At 33.9% G+C, this 19,105-nt stretch overlaps 4 protein-coding genes, 1 long non-coding RNA gene and 1 pseudogene across 5 annotated transcripts in view; 2 read left to right on the top strand and 4 right to left on the bottom strand.

Moving 5' to 3' along the window:
- LOC104759493 lies at positions 413-1,508 on the top strand (annotated as a pseudogene).
- Positions 2,256-3,590, bottom strand: LOC104757246. The gene is made up of 3 exons (XM_019238920.1): positions 3,537-3,590; positions 2,682-3,409; positions 2,256-2,577 (listed from the first exon to the last, which is right to left on the bottom strand). The coding sequence occupies exons 1-3, from the start codon at positions 3,588-3,590 to the stop codon at positions 2,256-2,258; spliced, it is 1,104 nt and encodes a 367-aa protein (XP_019094465.1).
- On the bottom strand, positions 10,825-11,820 carry LOC104757247. The gene has a single exon (XM_010479977.2). The coding sequence runs from the start codon at positions 11,516-11,518 to the stop codon at positions 10,964-10,966; it is 555 nt and encodes a 184-aa protein (XP_010478279.1). The 5' UTR covers positions 11,519-11,820; the 3' UTR covers positions 10,825-10,963.
- LOC104757249 (peroxisome biogenesis protein 7) lies at positions 14,525-15,877 on the bottom strand. The gene has a single exon (XM_010479978.2). The coding sequence runs from the start codon at positions 15,780-15,782 to the stop codon at positions 14,829-14,831; it is 954 nt and encodes a 317-aa protein (XP_010478280.1). The 5' UTR covers positions 15,783-15,877; the 3' UTR covers positions 14,525-14,828.
- On the top strand, positions 16,043-17,417 carry LOC104757250 (uncharacterized protein At2g34160-like). The gene is made up of 5 exons (XM_010479979.2): positions 16,043-16,262; positions 16,521-16,569; positions 16,815-16,877; positions 16,984-17,048; positions 17,179-17,417. The coding sequence occupies exons 1-5, from the start codon at positions 16,143-16,145 to the stop codon at positions 17,266-17,268; spliced, it is 387 nt and encodes a 128-aa protein (XP_010478281.1). The 5' UTR covers positions 16,043-16,142; the 3' UTR covers positions 17,269-17,417.
- LOC104757251 overlaps positions 18,278-19,105 on the bottom strand; it is a 2,388-nt gene continuing 1,560 nt past the window's right edge. The window contains exons 2-3 of the long non-coding RNA XR_762391.1: positions 18,857-18,958; positions 18,278-18,746 (exon numbers count right to left, since the gene is read on the bottom strand). This is a non-coding gene — a long non-coding RNA (uncharacterized LOC104757251). The remainder of the gene's footprint in view (positions 18,747-18,856; positions 18,959-19,105) is intronic.

Below are 19,105 nucleotides of genomic sequence, written 5' to 3' on the forward strand. Positions count from 1 at the left end.
TTACTTCAACTGGAAATTCCAATTCATCAATCCTTTTGTGAAATCTCTCAAAAATGTCTCAGCTTCTCTCTCGACTCTCCAGCCTCTTTCCAAGGAGCCGTTCAATCGTAAGCTTCTTCTCCCATCATCGATATTTTGATGTAAACAATGATATCATGAGATGCTTTATACTGCTTAATTAATTAATTAGACCAGAAAGGTTTTATTCGCTTTTTAGTTACGACAAGTATGTATGTATATATTTTGACTTCACAGATGCACAAGAGTGTTACTTTATTTTCATCGTTTTCGACCAGCCCGTGTATGCCGCTTTGCTTTTGGTTACATTACATACTCCGTATTGTTTTGTTTGACTTCACAAATGCAGAGGAGCATTCGTTTGTTTTCATCTTCTTCTTCGACCAGCCCCTGTATGCCGTTTAGGGTTACTGAGAAGGACTATGCGGACGGTGTCTCAATCGGAGACGTCCTCTTGTTAGATGCGGCCAAGGAAGAGTTACTCACTGTCCCTGACAAAACAGTACCCACAGAGCTCGCTAACTCCGGTATGGTGGGAGCTTCCCATGGATGAGGATTTTTCTGCAACCGGCAGGATCGTTCCGTACGTATCAGCGACCTATTCAGCCCATTTGCTTCCAAATCAAACCCCACTATAATTCCTCTGCCTCCGTTTACTGCTCTGCACGCTTGCCAAACTGAAAACGTCTGGAATGTGGCAATGTCTTCTTCCCCTCCTGATCAGGATGATGGTGAAGAGTGGGTAGTTGGTATCCAGTTCTTGGGGAACCAGCTGAGTATATGCTGCCCCCGTCGTGACCTGCGTTGGACTAACATCGAAATCCCTTTTGGGAGCTTGCAAAACTCTAATCTGATGTATTCCAAGAGAGATCAAACGTTCAACTTGCCTGCTCCTGGAGGCAACTACATGTTCTCATGGGATCTCCTATTCCGCCAGGAAAACTACCCAAAGGTTTATGAGTTGCTGTTTCACAGCCTTCCCGAGTTGCCTCAGTCCAAATGGGAGCTCTTGGATTCGTGTCTCAAGGAGGATCACTGGGTGGAGTCACCCTCGGGTGAATCTTTCCTCGTCAAATGGTATGTATAACTAGATTGCTCTCCTCTTACCATGCAACATGTAAAAACATTTATACTGAAACACCTAATTTGGCTCGTTTGTGTGTGTCCGTCCATGCAGGTACTCCCCTGTCTCGTCTCCGTTATCGATATTTATGGTGTTTAGAGAGGAAGAAACTAACGAGGGAAGAAGAAACATGTGTTACACCGAGGACATTGGAGATATGTGCATCTTCCTTTCAAAGAGTGAGGCTTTCTGCGTCCAGGCTAGCTCTTTCCCTGGTCTCAAGCCTAACTCCATCTACCATATAGGCCGTGGCGTTGCTGTTTACGATCTCACCGCCAAAAGCGCCCGTCATTTTGAACTCATCAAAGGTGCACCGAAAGAGATTCCGCCGTCCATTCCTTACTGGCTTCCACCGTTTTCAATCTAGTTTACATGGTTATTGTGTTTGTTTCACTTGTGTTTATGTTGTGGTCTGTTCAATCATGTTTACATTTTCTAGCTTCTCTCACTTAGTAAGCTTGGAATACTAATAAATGCCCATTATCTATCAAAAATATATTTTTCTGATTGATCATCTTTTACAAACCCCCAATAGCAAAAGTATTATACTGGTGTTTATGGACTTATGCATGGTGTGTCTGATACTGTGATGGAAATTACTGATTTAAATAACTTTGGTTCATGAAAAGAGTTACGTTGCCTTCTAAGTTAATTGTAGAAAGGATGTTCAACACAAGCACACAATCTTAGTACAAAAAAATTGAATTGTCATATGCTTCCTTTATCATATAGCCGCCTTCCATTTGATGCTACCAAGATGTTCTGTTGTTGATTTTTACCAGAGAGCCGCCTAAAGTAACGAAACTATTTCATGTTTACATTACATAAGTGCCAGATCGTTTAACATTGGTTATATTATTTAGCAAAGTAAAAGTGAAGTCTTTAAACCTCCAAAACATCACTCTTGAAGAGTCTAAACTGTGCGATATTGAAATCAAACAAAAAAAAAATAGTCATGAGAGACTCATTGACATGAGTTTAACTTAAAACTCATTTGTAGTAAAAACAAAAAAAAAAACTCATTTCCCCAAAGGCCCAAACATTTCAATATCTGAAGATGTATGGTTCCGGAGGAACTAGAAAATATGAAAACAGGATTGACCAGACATAGCCACTAGATAGAAAATGGGGGAAGCCAGAAAAGGGTCGCGAGACTGGCTGGTGCACTCGGGAAAGGTCGAAAAGAACGGGAGGTTCCGGTGGTAAGATCGTAAATACCAAAATCCTTACCTGTATAATAGATGGAGTTAGGCTGGAGACCGGGGCAAGAGCTGGCCTCGACGCAGAAAGTCTCGCTCTTTGAAAGGAAGATGCAAATATCTCCAATGTCCTCTGTGTAACACATGTATCTTCCTTGTGTCGTCTCCACCTCTCTAAATACCATGAACCGCTTCGTTCTGTAGCCCAGCCTGCCGTTAGTATAGCTCTGGCCGTACCTGCACGCAACGCAAGCAAGAAAAGCCAAGGATGTTTTCAGCCAATGTAACAATTCAATGTGTAAAAATGCATACTAGTAGAGTAGAGATATAAAATAAAATACCATTTGACGAGAAAATGTTCACCAGTGGAGACCGACTCCACAAGATATTCCGTCCTACAACACAAATTCAACAGTTCCCACTCGGATTGAGGCAACTCCGGAAGGTCGCGAAACTGCAAATTATGGAAGTTAGGAGCCATGTCTTTTTTAAAGTTGAGATCATAGGAGAACAAGTGGTGGCCTCCAGGAGCAGGCAAGTAGAACCTTTGGTCTCTCTTAGAATACATCAGGGTTGAGTTTTCCGTGAAGTCCAAAGGGGTTAAGATATTAGTCCACCGAAGGTCACGACGGGGACTGCATAGACTAAGCTGTCTACCCAAGAACTTGATGGCAACAACCCAACGTTGATCTTCTTGATCATCAGGAGGAGGAGAAGAAGACATTGCCACATTCCAAAAGACTTGGTTTTGGCAAGTCTTAAGAGCAGTAAGGGGAGGCATAGGAACCATTTTCGGGTCTGATTTAGAAGCCAAGGGGTTGAAAATTTCGCTGATACATACAGAACGATCATGGTGGTCACAGTAAAATACCCATCCATGAGAAGCTCCGAATCCATACCCATCAAGGAGCTCTTGGGGTACTGTTTTCCCCTTTACGGTGAGCATATCTTCCTTAGCGGCGTCGAACAAGAGAACGTCTCCAATGTATTCACCGCTTGCCGTGACTTCCGCATTCCATGCAAGTAACAAATACGGGTTGGTGGTGCGTGACGATGAAAACAGACGAATCTGCCCAAATTAATTAGTTACCAACAGAGTTCAAGAAACCAAATGTTCAATTCTTTTCTCTATACGTAGGGCAACTTGTTCCGTAATTATATATAAGACAGAGAGAGAAGAGAAGGGAGAAGCTTACGAGCGAATGGTTCCGGTGAGAGAGGTTGGAGAGTCGGGAGAGAAGCTGAGCCATTTTTGATAGATTACTTTCACAGAGCTCTAAATTACGTTTTGATGAATTGGATCCTTCTGCGGTCTGCTGTCTTAGAAAAAAAAAATAAGTTTATTTTCTTTTGCATTATAGTAGTATATTTTGTTTTCCTTGTATGTCATATTTGTTACCTTATATTTTCATATTTTCATCACACCGTTGACCCCACTTGTAAAAGTTGTAATATTTATGCTCACAAATAAAAAACTTAATGGCACAAATCTAGAATCATCTATAACAATATGATGATACATACATACATATTATATAGGTTTAATTTGTATAATTACATTGATGAGCAATACTTCCTCTTAACGTCCCGTTCCCTCGCACCAACGTATGAACTGGTACGTGCAGGGTCCCTAACACAAAATCTCGGCGAATAGAAGAATAGTAAATGTTATAATAGTAAATTTAATTTTGGGTGTTACTCAAATCGGAGAAAACCAATTTTGAAAACTTTTTGAAAACTTTTTTTTAATAATGTACTAAATGACAAAAGCCCTCCCGAATGAAAATGAGATATCCCCTATATATTAATAAAGGAATATTTTGACAAAAAAAGCTGAGGTGTCAGCATTACAGAGCTCAGGACACTCTTTCCTTTATTTGTCATCAGCTTTTAAAAATATTTACATTTATTTACCATTGTATTTTTCCAAAAATACAATTAACACCCAAAATTAAATTTTTATATTATCTTTCTAACTTAATTATAACCTTTAATTATATTTTCATAAAATCTTTAAAATAAATTTTAAGAACCCTTTGTTCATATGATATAATAATATAAAATTGATTTCCCCTATATGTTAATAGAGGAACATTTTGGCAAAAAAGCTGAATTGTCAGCATTACATAGTTCAGGACACTTTTTCCTGTATTTGTCATCAGCTTTTAAAAATATTTACATTTATTTACCATTGTATTTTTCCAAAAATACAATTAACACCCAAAATTAAATTTTTATATTATCTTTCTAACTTAATTATAACCTTTAATTATATTTTCATAAAATCTTTAAAATAAATTTTAAGAACCCTTTGTTCATATGATATAATAATATAAAATTAATATCCCCTATATATTAATAGAGGAACATTTTGGCAAAAAAACTGAGGTGTCAGCATTACAGAGCTCAGGACACTCTTTTCTTTATTTGTCATCAGCTTTTAAAAATATTTACATTTATTTACCATTATATTTTTCCAAAATTATATTTTCATAAAATCTTTAAAATGAATTTTAAGAACCCTTTGTTCATATGATGTAATAATATAAAATTGATATTACAATAACTCTCACATGTTAAATTTACAAATTTTTTTATACATATATACTACACAATCGAATTTTAAATATTTCAATTACCCATAAATATAATAGATTTTATAAATAAAAATTACAGTAAGAAAATTAAATAAATATTTTATACCGCACTATGTGCGGGTTGTTACCTAGTTTAAATTGTATTAACAAAAACGACTTTTTAGTTGGAAATTTTATTATATAAACCTCAGTTTTCAAAGTTAGTAATTCATAAAATCGCGACACGTGTCAAGTATATCGATAATATTTGATATGTGTGAAAAAAAAATTTTATTTAATAATTATAAGAAAATTAAAAATCCTAAAACTAAAAGGATTACAATTAATATAATTTATTATATCAATATTTCTAACTGGAAAGTTATCTATTAAATTACTAATTTCAATAGGAAAATATGTGCAATTAATAAGGAAATATTTGCAATTAAATTAAAATTATTACTTATTATAATCATATAGTAAAAATAAATTTCTACAGAAAAGTGATTAAAGTATAAAAAAATTTAATGTGTTATAATTAGTGATTAACATAATATAAGAAAAATAAGAAATTAATGTAATTAATGTGTTATAAATCTTAGTTTTCAAAGTTAGTAACTAATGTGATTGCGCAACATGTCAATTTTAACAATTAAAATTTTTGTCATGTATTATACCAAAACTTTGTTTTAACATATTTGTAAATTATAAGAAATTAAAAATTTAAACAATTTAATAAATATAAAAAGATAGTTCATCGGGATTAAGCTCAACCGATGTCACAACCAGTAAATATGAAAGACAATACCCAGGGGCCTCGTTCGTGTACAATGGCATGCGTTACTCGTTCGTAATGAAGAGTGCGAGGTTCCTGTTGATTGCCCAAAATATTCCCGCTGGAGCTGAAAGACAGACGACCACTCTTCTCATGGACGAGAAGATGCCGGCTAAGGACGTCGACGAGAGCGCCTCCACCAGCGCCACCACCAAGAAGACCAAGTGAGAAACAACGGACTACATCGAAGAATAAATGAATAATATTGTTGGTCTTCTAGCTTTAAGATATGTTGGTTTTAATTATCTTCTTTTTGGATTTAATAATCTATCCAATAAATACTGCTGTTGTTTCCTTAAAACCAGCGACCTTTGCGTATGAAAAAACTGATTTATGGTTGATGTTTAATACTAGAGTTATTAAAATGTTCTTATGATAAGCTTTTGTATTAGGAGATCTCGGAGATTACGAGATCGAGTTAAATAGAAAGTTAATATTTGTGTAATATTCTCCTATTGTTAAATAAGTATATTTACCATTATTAAATATGTAAAGAACTTGTTAGACAAGTTATATCTCTTGTATAAATATAAGCCTAAAGGCTAATGAATAAAATGAGAGAAACTATTTCACTTCTAAGGTTTCTCCAAATTTATCATGGTATCAGAGTCTTGATCCTATGCCTATGGATTAGGGTTTTCTTTTGCTTCCGCAGTTTTTTTTTTTTAAAAAGACAAAAAAAAAAAAAATTTAATTTTGTTTCTTTGTTCGTACTTGTTTTCTTTGTTTCGGGGAATCAAACATACTTCCTTGATTTCCTTTTCTATATTCGTTTTTTTCTAAAAAAAAAAAAAAGTCTTCAATAATATAGTTCTTTTCGTTCTTTTGCTTTGTTTTTTGAAAAACTAAAAAAAAAAAAAAGTTTTGTTCAACTGTTTAAAAAAAAAAAAAAAAAAAAGAAGAAGAAGATGTGTTCGTCTCTTTCATGAGAGATATGAGCACAATAGCACATGATTGTGTTTTCCGTATGAGTCTTCATGTGGTATCACCTTTTACTACGAAAGAAGATGGGCCATGAAGATAACTGGCAAGTGACGAATCCGACGGATACGATGCTGATCCAAGGATGACAAATCTGAATCTGACCATGACCACTACACAAGTTTCTTCATGAACAAGAAGTTCGAAGAACGATTTAAACTTGTGATTTTAAAATCAATGGAGATACACAATCTCCACCAAATCGATGACCATATGGCGAGGTATAACGCCATTGATGACTCTATAGTGAGTATGAAGACCGTGAATGATGTGATGATGATCGTCCAATCTCATACGTGTTAGCACGTATGAGCTTGCGGGAGGGTATTAGGAGATCTCGGAGATTACGAGATCGAGTTAAATAGAAAGTTAATATTTGTGTAATATTCTCCTATTGTTAAATAAGTATATTTACCATTATTAAATATGTAAAGAACTTGTTAGACAAGTTATATCTCTTGTATAAATATAAGCCTAAAGGCTAATGAATAAAAGGAGAGAAACTATTATACTTCTAAGGTTTCCTTCAAATCTCTCATTCTATTTCTGGTTACATATACATGGCTCCAGTGTATATCATGTATTATATAAGGCAAATGATAAGATAGATTTCATGCATTCGGTGTTGTATCCTTGAACTACTATAATGAGTAACCGATTATCAGCGATGTCCCAAGGGACAGGAGAGTTTAGTCATGTGGTGGGTATGTATTGCTATATATAGAAGGATCTAGAAGATCCTTATGATCAAAGAAGATATTATAAATATATTATAGAGATTTGTGTTTATCTTATGTGATTCTATTAGTTAGATAATTATGTTAATTCATTCCTTATATAAATGTGTATCTCTATGTACAATCATTCTCATGAGAGTTAATATACTATTTCCTAAACACTAAGGTGTTTTTCTCTCGTCAATATCTTACATGGTATCAGAGAAAGTTTGCTCCCAGAGTTTTGATCTAATGATCAAACTCGTTCTTTTTATTTTCTGTTAAGCCAAGTGCTTCCTCAATTCAAGTTCATCATGAACCTCTGAATCTAAGCTATCAAGCATCTTTTTATTCAAGTCTATCATCACAGACCTCTGAATCAAGCCATAGTGCTTCCACATTCAAGTTCATCATGAACCTTTGAATCTAAGCTTTCGAGCTTCTCTTTATTCCAGATCTCTCATCATAGATCTCTGAATCTAATCTAAGCCAAGTGCTTTTTTTTTACTTTGTTTAAAAAAAAAAACGTTTTCATTATTCAAACTTTTTATGAATCACTTAATCAAGCCATAGTGCTTCTTTAAATTATTTTTTTAAAAAAAAGAAAAAAAAACATCTTATTTTCCCGTTTTCAGCCATCTATGCTTCTTCAAAAAACTGTTTTCAGCCATCTATAATACTTCTTTCTATTTATTTAAAAAAAAATCTCTCAATTTATATTTTCGTTCACTTTATATAAAAAAAAAAGGAAAACAAAAAAATAGAAAAAAAGGAAAAAGAAAAAAATCAGATCTCCTTCTCTAACCATCGTTGATGCCAGCCACCTCAACATCACCAGACCGGGTCAACACTTCGACTTGTCAATCTCAAGCCGTTATTTCCGCTTCGCTTCATCACCCCTTGAGCTTGAGGGGGCGTATAGAAGGATCTAGAAGATCCTTATGATCAAAGAAGATATTATAAATATATTATAGAGATTTGTGTATATCTTATGTGATTCTATTAGTTATATAATTATGTTAATTCATTCCCTATATAAATGTGTATCTCTATGTACAATCATTTTCATGAGAGTCAATATACTATTTCCTAAACACTAAGGTGTTCTTCTCTCATCAATATCTTACACTATATACCGATTAAGTCCCAATTTTTTCTATACTCTTATTGAGAACAAGTATGTATTGATGTTCATGTACAGCTCAATCCGATTTTAGGAGACAAGTTATTAGACCCGAGTTTGCCGGATTACAACTAACAAAATTACTATTTTACACATGTTATGGAGAAACATATGATTATAAAACGTAAGAGTTCCGTAGATAAATGTTTCGTTCGGTTGCTTATTGAGGAATAGTTAAACAAAAAGTTACAACTATCGTTAATAAACGTTCATCATGGTCTTGACCGACTCACAACCTTTGATGAATTGTACCGACGATGAATTATGGTCGAACCACGAGTGTCACTAGTTTGAAAATGTGTTTACGCTTTTTATTTTAAAAATCTATGATATTTTGTTTGTCATTAATTATTCTGATTTCATATTTCTTAATCTTTTATTTACATTAATAGAATATTATATTATTTATTTAATTAATATTTGAAAGTAAAATGAAAAAACATATGAAAATTGAGAATTTGTTTTAAAATTTTATACGAAATATATTTTTAATTAACTTACAAAAATACTAATGTGTAATAACACATAAAATAGACTCTTAAGTATCATACCATCTATTTTTTATTGTCACATTAGAATTTTGTTAGTGTAGTTGCAAATTTTCAAATTTCATGTGGTTTTTCAATTTATTTTCAAACATCTAATAGTACATTATAAAACACATACATAAATATATTATACTTATGTTTAGCTTATATTTTGCATATGTTTTGCTTATTTTTTTTTATTATCTACTCAACACTTCAAAGAACCAAAAAATGACTAATTTGCTGCCATATATAAACAATCACACCTACAATTTATATTTATATAAAATTTAATTTAAACTATACTCAATGTATCAAACAATCAAATAATTTATATATATAGATGATTTTATCATAGTCACGAAATAATATAAATATATAAATAATTAAAAATACATATATACTTCATCTTTTAGCTTTTTCTGTTCATACGTTAATTCTACATAAGCAGAACACAAGTTACACGTATTTTAGCTTTTAGGATCCAAAAATTACTAAAATCGGCTAGGACTAGATATAATCTTACATTCTTACTAATGTACAAGGGAAATAGTTAGATACAATAAACAATGAATAGTTTCAAAATCCAATAAATACATGAGTTATTTTACAACTATACGTCAGCGTACAAAAGTTATATTATGCACTACAGCACTAATCCATTTACTTTCTATTGATAAGGTGTCGTACGTTTAACAATAAGAGTACACATTTTTTTTTTTTTTGTCATCTAGATATTATATTAATCCATCAATGGTATGAACCAAGTAATTACATCAATAAGACTATAAGGACATGTTTATAGAGAAATCAGTTTAGGGTGTTCTTAGAGTATAAATATTGTAAAAATAATGTAAGATCAGTAGTTAAGAACTTTTGTTAAAAAGTTAGTTATTGGGAGAACATGTGTAAGATCTTAAGATTTAATAATATAATATTCTTATAGAAATTTAAGAATGTTTAATAAATACATAGATTAATGTTTAATAAATAATTTAAGAATGTTTAATACTATTTAATAATATAATGTTTATTAATATTCTTAAACATATTACAATTATAAAAAATTTATAAAATAACATTTTAATTGCAAACTTATAAAACTTTTACTAAAATTCAAAATACAATACCATATTTTTATGAAACAAAAAAAACACATTGTAAATAAATCTTTTTTTTTTTAAAAACAAACATATTACTTACTTAATTAAACAAGACAAACATTTTATTTAATTAATTCTTTCCAATCCGAGAGAGACACGTCACACAAGATCAGCCCCAAGAACAGTTCTAGAATAAGACCAATGAGCCTGATCTTAAGTCCACTATTCAATTATTTTCATTTTTAAAATACCTAAGAATACCACATCTCATCTCCCTATAAACATGGCCTAAGAATACACATCTAAAAGATAGGGCTTGTTCGTTTGGCTGCCGCAGGTACCTGCGGCTGCGGCAGACGCAGGTATGGTTGTTCGTTTGCTTGTCGCAGGTATCTGCGTCATGACATTGCGGTAAACGTTGTGACATGCGTCTAACATTTTTAAACGTTGTTTAAATTCAGCGGTAGAAAACGTAAACGCAGCCGCTGCCGCTGCCACTGCCGCTGCCGCCAGCGTCAACCAAACGAACAAACCCTTAATCAATTAAAGAAATTGATGCCAAGTAAAAAAACTTTTTTCTCTTCAATATTTTCATTGAAATGCACAACTGAACTGACAATATCTTTAAAATAAAAATGATGGTGAAAAAAAAAAGCTACGTATTTTTACTATCAAGTAATCCTCAAAAACGATGCCGTTTCATCAATCTTCAGTTATGATCTCCGATATGCTTTCTAAGTGCGGTCTCCACACGCCGACGCGTCCCTTCCTCCGATCTTTTTGCGTCGCTACTTTCTCCGATAATATCTCCGTCAAGTACCGATCAGATATCAACAAATCCTTCTCGGAACTTTTATCTTTATTCTCGTCATTACATGTCTCACTACCGCGGTGATGCTGTGACCGCTTCTTGACGGCGTTGTTTGCGTTACTTTTATTATCCCGGCGGATCTTTCCTCCGGCGCATTTATCAGATTTAGCTGCAGGCATGAGGAAATAAATCTTGCCACGTTGGAGCTCAGCTTCCGGAGGGACGACGACGATCTTTGTGGCTGAGATGACATCACGCTCGTCGTGGTCGGACGGTGGAGGAGATGGTTTCTTGAGTACGTGCTTCGGGTGAGCCTTCATGACTTCGCTGGCCGTGATCGTCCCACTGATCTCCTCAACGTGTCCGTTTGAGTGAACGATTCTGATCACGTCAAGAGCTCCGCACGGTAGAATGCAAGCGATGCAACACCTTATTGTCTCCTTCATTATCTTCTTTGTTCTGTGTTTTTTTAGTGAAGAAGAACAAACAACTTAAAGATTTTGGTTCTTGCTTATAAAAAAAAAGTTATATGAGAAGATTGAGATGAAATTGAGAGAGAGAGAGACGTAAGGTAGTGATCTTGAAGAGAGAAGCTTCAAGAAGAACACTAAATTTAAATTGTAATATCTTTTTTTTTTTTTTTGAGAAATTTAGACCATGTGTGTTTATTATTTATTTATAGTCTTTTGGTGCGTTTTTATATTTAGATTTTGATGTCGTCTTGTAAACTTTTATTATTGTGTAATGTATATTATGTGTGAGTGTGTATTATATATAGTTTTATGGTTTCTGTTAGTTGCTCTTTTTCTGCTCTTTTTCAGCAGCTGAGTTTTAGGAATATATGTTGGACTTTTCTTATACTTTATTTTGGTATTGCTCGATTTTGAAATATTCATTGAGGTATCATTTTACCTAAAGCTTATATGTGGAAGATTTTTAAAATTTTCATATTATCTGCCTTGTTCATTTTTTTATTTGAATACATACATTGCACCAACTACAGTATAGGGAACTACAAATTGTGATCCGTATAAAATAATCATTATGAGATAACTAAGTGGGGTTGTCCTTTTGATTGTGATAGGAGCCTTATTACGATATACTGTATATGTCTATAAAGTCTAAAACTATATCACCAAAAATAAAATGTAAAAGCTTGGTATATATTCCTTGAAGAAAAACATTCCTTTGAACACAAACCATACGAATATGTAAGAATCATTTGAATAATACCTTAATATAAACAAACAAATGGAGTAAGGAGAAAAAAGAAGCCAAATAACATATATATAAATTGCATACAAAAATATAAATATTTAGAACTTTTTTATATAAAAGAAAAAAAAATTAAAAATTGGTAGGGGAGAGGGAACAAAAGAGGGGTTGAGATAGATGGAATGAATAATTGCACCCAACGATGTGTAATGTAAAATGTACTTTACCTTTTGGATCCATCGTCTATTAGCATTTGAGGGGACCCCTCTTCCTCGCTATAAAGCTTTCAATTATTTTTCTTCTTCTTCTCTTCTTCTTTATTTCTTTCATTATCTTATAATTAATTTGAGTTTTTAATTAATGTATAATGCACAATGTTGTTCATCTAGCTAGGCTGGGTGCTTATGGGTAGACACATGTTGTAGCATCATTGGGTCTTCTATTATATCATCACCACACATTACACATCACTTTCCCACAATTCACCAAGTTAAGCCTAGATTTAAAACATTAGTAAGACTGTCAAAATATTTTGTATATTATACAAATTTTTTTAGTAATTTAAATGAAACTTATTAATGAAAAAACCTTGTTACAAATATTATATTGTAATAATCAATTGAGAGCCAATATTCAATTAAGATTTTCATAAGCTAGTACGGTTCCAAACCCACATAACAACTATTAGAACCAACTTATATCATCCTAGCAATTTGTGTGTGTGTTTTCCTATTGTCTTTTTCGGTGTTAACTTTTTGTTATTCGTTTTGTTGTCGTTAAGTGTCATCAAAAGTCAATCCAATAAGAAAAGATCGAGCTTTGGATGACATTTAGTTTGGATCCTTTTTCACTGAATCATGATATACACGCATCTTGTTGGGATTTCAGATCCTACTGTCTTAGTCGTCTTTTCTCGTATTCATTACTTTTCCAAAATATATCTACAAAAAAATCAATATAGTTACTTGTCGTCGGATCGTCTTTATAGCTTCGAACTCTCATTTACAAAGAAGACTACAAACCTTTTTAAAATTATGGATTATTTTCAGAAAACCTATTTGATTAAAATGAGAGACTATAGACACGTACACAGTACACTATGCATATTGTGTATAAATGTATATGATCTATTTATAATAAAGAAGAAAGAAAAGAGGATAATAATAAGAGAAGTGTGTTTTCAATATATCCGCATCCGGAACAAGATCATGTGGGTTTGCTTTCCTTTTGAAAGTGATTGACTTCATGGACCCCTCTCTCTCACTCTCTTCTTTCTTTCTTTTACATTTTGGTGTTTGGTGAACACTTCTTTTCACTTCCTTTTGAGCTGATGATAGAATGTTTACAGATGGATCTTACAAAAATTTAGATAACTTGATGGATAAGGACATATGTTACTTACTTAAAAACTTTTTTGCCATCTTGTAATACGGTCGCGTTATTCAGAAAGAAAAATACTTTTGATACAAAAGTCAGATGACCTTAAGACAATATATAATACAAAGGTCAGAACTCTTCATTCTACACATGTATCATTAGATAAAATCCAATCAATGTTGAACCATGTGCAAGTGTGCAACCCCCTCTCAACTGATTCTTCATTCTTGCATCCATTGTACTTTTTTTTCTTCACCGTCCATAGTGAAGCGACATTCTCGGCATTTGATCTAGCTAGATAAAATCAGTAGTTCAAGAACAACTTGTTCTTGATAGAATCCAACTCGATAAAATTATTTCATTCAATTCACCCCATTGAGAGGGTTTGATTAATTAACGAGATAATCTCTACTCTTGAACCAAATCTAAAACCAAAATACATATAGAAACAAGTAACGTTGATGATGAGGATTGAACCCAAATGGACCAATGGTATGCATAATGCAGTATATACAAAATGGTATCTTCTAGACAGCTTAGATGTTCATGACACCCAGGAGACACTCAAAATCAGTTCAAATTACACAGGAGCTCAAAGAAACATGTTAAACTTGTTGCCTTAAGAGATAGTAGATACAAGTTGAATCCTAATGCAGATGCAAAGTTACATATTCCAAACCCAAAGCATACGTCATCACCATGTAAGGAAGACAGTTACAGACAGTAATAACCCCAATTGTCTTACTCACACATTGTAAAGACAACAACACACGGTAATAAAGCAGCAATGATTTAGAAGTTTCACAATATCTATTAACCATGTGCTATGCTTGTTGAACTTAAGTAGAAGAGACTCAAGATTTGTATAGTAAATACACATTTCTTCACTTGCAATAACACATTGGTTTTGTAACATGCTAACAATTACATTGCTCTGATCAATATCACCATACCGTAAAAACGCCCGCAAAAGAAGTGATTAGATCAGCTCATACTGTAACAACAAGCTAATGTATACACTACAGAGAAGCTTTTTTCATATGTGAAGTTCCAATACATTGCATTTTTAAGCAAGATCCCAACTTTATTCCGACTACATCCGTTGAACAAAACCAAACCAATTCCACAACAAATAAAGAGTAAAACAAAACTTACTTATGATGATCAACTAGCTCTAGGATCCATCCCTTGCTGCCAAACGTAAACAAGCTCATCCCAACCAGTGCTCGCCATTAAACCTTCAACAAGAACACTCATATCGATCCCAACAGCAAACTCTGTATGATGATCATACCTACCAACCAAAGCATCTTCCACCATGTAATCCCAAAGACAAACAGTCATATCATATGAGCAAGACGCTATCAGACTCCTCCTGTGCGGCGAGAATTTCACCTTCTTCACGGCATATCCATGGCCATTAAGCACAGCCAAAGGAACTCTATAACTCCTAACATCCCAAACCTTAATCGTCTTATCCACTGACGAGGTAGCTAAAATACAATCATCATACTTGTTCCAATCACAGGACAACAACTCAAAATCATGAGCAGGGATGATCATAGTTGAACCAGGCTCTCTAACATCCCAAATCCTCAAAGTACAATCTCCTGAAGCAGAAGCAAACACATCACCATGTTTAGGGTTCCAAGTCGCTTGGTAAACGCAATAAGCATGTTCCTTAAATGTTCTAATACTCGCGGGACGATCCATAGCCCAAAGCTTCACCGTATCGTCCCACGACGAAGTGAGAAACGAGTCACGCCGCGTCGGATTGTAATCCACGGAGTGAACCTCACGCGCGTGCTCTTGGAACGATCGAATCGGATTAGACGGAGGAGGTAGAGCTGTGTCGTAAATCTTCACTGAGCCGTCACCGATCGCGGCGACGAGTACAGAGTCATGAGATTCCGACCAGCATACGTCGTATACGGCGTCTGCTGTATCGTACGCGACGGATTCGGTTACTCCGGGAGCTCCAGGAGCGAGCTCGAGCACATGGATACGGCCGTTTCCGAGGATTCCGAAGTTCTGAGCTGTAGCGACGGCGAGGCGTGACTCGTAGAATGGACTGAATTTCACAGAGTAGCCGTTGAACGGAGCTTTGAACATCGGCATAGCTTCTTCTTCTTCTCCGGCGAGTTTGAGTCTCTCCTCTCGATGATTCAATTCAACGATCTGATCGGATAACGCCGATACGGCTCATCGCAGAATTAAAAATTTTCCAGAAATAAATAAAAATATTAATTTTCACTCACACTCTGAATTGGGCCTTCTGGGCCAGAGCCTAGCCCATTTGTTTAGGTTGTGTCGAAACGGTGTCGGTTTTTGGGATATCGAGTTAGGGTTTTTTGGGGGTTTGGTTCTTACAGAGTCGTCGTCTCTTTCTCTTTCAATTTCATCGTTTCGTAGACAGAGTTGAGAGAGAGAAATCTAAATTCGAGAAGAGAAGTTTTTTTATTTAAGAGTTAGTTATCAATGGAAGAGATCACGGAAGGAGTGAACAACATGAACTTGGCTGTTGATACCCAGAAGAAGAATCGGATTCAGGTTTCCAACACTAAGAAACCTTTGTTCTTCTACGTCAATCTCGCCAAGGTATACCGATAAAACTTTTGAAATCGACTGTTGATTGATTTGTATTTAGGTTGAAATCTATAGATTCGAGCTGTACCTGTTATCCTGTTATGAGTACTCTTATCTCTTTAAAAATCTGTAACGTGCTGTGTTTGTTAATGTTGTTTATTGTGCTGGTGCTCTGTGTTGTTAGGTTTATGAACTTTGTTTTGCTTCTGGAGATGGAGTAAAACAGGTTTATGGTATTGACTTTGTTTTGGTGTTTTTGAATTTGAACAGAGGTACATGCAGCAGTACACTGATGTTGAATTGTCTGCACTAGGAATGGGTAATGTTCTCTTTATGAGCTTGTTGTATATTTAATGTATGGTTTTAAGCTAATCTCTCTAATTAATTGAGATATATGTAACTGACAGTAGTGTTGAGTTCATTCAATTCAAAGCTTTTCCAGAAAAGCTATTTCCTTATATTGTCATTGAGATGAAATCTTTTATCTTGTTGTTAGCTTTCTTTATTAAAAGAGGTTTGTGCTTGGTTTTACTCATAAAACATTGATTTGTGTGCATTGTGCAGCCATTGCTACTGTGGTTACGGTTGCTGAGATATTGAAGAACAATGGCTTTGCTGTTGAAAAGAGTAAGATCTTCTTAACATCTTGAATGAGCTTAATGTTAACAACAATGAGATTTGAAAGATTCAGTGGCTATGTTTTGCTAATTTGGAAAATTGCTTCTTCTTACAGAGATCATGACCTCCACTGTGGATATCAAGGATGATTCAAGGGGTCGTCCTGTCCAGAAAGCTAAGGTAATATGAATTACTTAGGCTGTGTGGGATTTGAAGCTTCATTTTGTGGGTTTTTTTTGCTTGTTCTGTGAAATTGAGATTGGCTATAATATTGTTAGCTAAAATCTGTGGCTTTATATGACTTTTGTAGATCGAGATCACACTTGGAAAGTCTGAGAACTTTGATGAACTAATGGCTGAAGCAGAGAAGGAGGCTGCAGAAGCTCAAGAGCAGAACTAAATTGTTTTTTAAGCTTTTTTGGTTCAACGATCTTATAATCTTCGTTTTCCCATCTCTCTGCTTAATTAAGAAGACACTTTATTTGTTTTTTTATTTCGTTAATTTTTGGTTCACTTCTTAAAATGTTATCGTGGATTTTGTTCTCTGTACCTGTGAACATTTATTTTTATATGAGTATCGTAGGAAGTAAAAAAAAAAAGATGCCTTCGTTCCGTAACATATTCGAAACCTTAATCAAAGGGGCAAGTCCATGGGAAATGTTAGTGATACATTTACAAACAATGTGGGATACGGCTTTATTATACACGACAAATTAGAAATCTATTGGGATGACAATACAAATGTAAACCACATGATCAAAAATATCTGGATCTTTATGTGACATCACTTGTTGTGTGGCTATGATTTCTAATTACTTGCTAAAGTAATCACTCTGGTTCAAATGCTAAGCACCAATAAAACTATAACATGATATTCAAGTTTCAATAAGACTTGACCAAACAAAAGTTGTCAATTTTTTTTGTTTTGGTCACTAAAAGCTGTCAATTCAAAAACAAAAATAAGTATATGATCAACAAATTTGGATCCTTATGTGATAGGGCTATAATTTGTTATTACTTGCTAACTGATCACTTTAATTCAAACTTCAAATTCTAAGCACCTACAAACTATAATAATATATTATAGTTCAATAGGATTAACCAATTAAAAGTTGTTAATTCAAAAACAAAAATAAGTTGCAAAAAGTTTTTAATCTCCTAAATTTCCATATGTTAATTGCAGTATGGGATGGGATTCCATTGCATGATGATAATAGCTTTCGACTTTTACTGTGTTTAATTATTAGAGTTTATTATCAAAACAGGCACTTCGAGAAATGAAACTTCGGATTTAGGCATCGGACAGCGAGAGGGATTAATAAAAGTGAAAAAGTCACTGTAGCAGACTTATTTACCCCCAAACGAGAAAGACCGTGTAATTAGAATCTAACTAAATGACGTCAACTCTGTTAGCAACAAATACCAATATCATGACAATAAATTTTAATAAAATTAAAAAATTACATCATATGAACTCAAACCATTAATGTAAGGTGAACCTAATATAAAAAAGATTAAAAAAGGGAATACTAAACCCTAATAGATAGTAAATAGAGAATCCTAATCAAAGACGTATAAACCCAAACCGATCAATATACAGTAGATTATACATTAAAAAAATTGAAAGAAAAAAAAACTAAACCCTTATCGATCGTAAATAAGGAACCCAAACATGGGTTTCAAGTACTTAGCAATCTCACCATCTCTTTCAAAACACTAATCAGCTTCCTCTCTATTTCTTCATTGTCAAGTTCCTAAGCAAGCACCTTCCCACGGCCTCTGCCATAGTTAACATCATGCGAATGGCTCCTTCCTTAGGACAAGCTCTGAATCGTAGATGTTTCCTCTGTATCCAAACACATCTTAACCGCATCTAAGCTATAAAAATAAAAGAATATGTCATCTTAGTACTTGAGACTTTTATAATAAAACAAGGAAACGACCTAACAGACTTAAATAGCTGTACAATTGCTAAAAAAAAACCTCACATTGGCTAGAGTCTGAAGAAACAAGCCTCATCTTTCTTTGATTTGATAAGTACAAACCTCAGTGGATTCTGCATTAGAGTCATCATCCTCATCTTCTACAACCTTCAATCATTAAAATAAATCCATAAACTTAAAAAGAAAAGCAAATTAACAAACATAAATTAGAAAATACAGAGCATGAAAAAAAAACTTTAATAACACATCTCAAATCCAAGCAAAACATGTCTCAAATCCAAGCAAAACATGTCT

The sequence above is a fragment of the Camelina sativa genome, chromosome 17 (genome assembly GCF_000633955.1).
Source record: "Camelina sativa cultivar DH55 chromosome 17, Cs, whole genome shotgun sequence".
Lineage (NCBI taxonomy): Eukaryota > Viridiplantae > Streptophyta > Magnoliopsida > Brassicales > Brassicaceae > Camelina > Camelina sativa.

Coding starts and splice junctions, on each gene's coding strand:
- LOC104757246 (XM_019238920.1), bottom strand. CDS start 3,590: ATGGCTCAGCTTCTCTCCCGACTCTCCAACCTCTCTCACCGGAACCAT. Junction 3,410..3,536: donor CTCACCGGAACCATTCGCTC/GTAAGCTTCTCC, acceptor TAATTTGGGCAG/ATTCGTCTGTTTTCATCGTC. Junction 2,578..2,681: donor GAACATTTTCTCGTCAAATG/GTATTTTATTTT, acceptor CGTTGCGTGCAG/GTACGGCCAGAGCTATACTA.
- LOC104757247 (XM_010479977.2), bottom strand. CDS start 11,518: ATGAAGGAGACAATAAGGTGTTGCATCGCTTGCATTCTACCGTGCGGA.
- LOC104757249 (XM_010479978.2), bottom strand. CDS start 15,782: ATGCCGATGTTCAAAGCTCCGTTCAACGGCTACTCTGTGAAATTCAGT.
- LOC104757250 (XM_010479979.2), top strand. CDS start 16,143: ATGGAAGAGATCACGGAAGGAGTGAACAACATGAACTTGGCTGTTGAT. Junction 16,263..16,520: donor TCTACGTCAATCTCGCCAAG/GTATACCGATAA, acceptor GAATTTGAACAG/AGGTACATGCAGCAGTACAC. Junction 17,049..17,178: donor GTCCTGTCCAGAAAGCTAAG/GTAATATGAATT, acceptor TGACTTTTGTAG/ATCGAGATCACACTTGGAAA.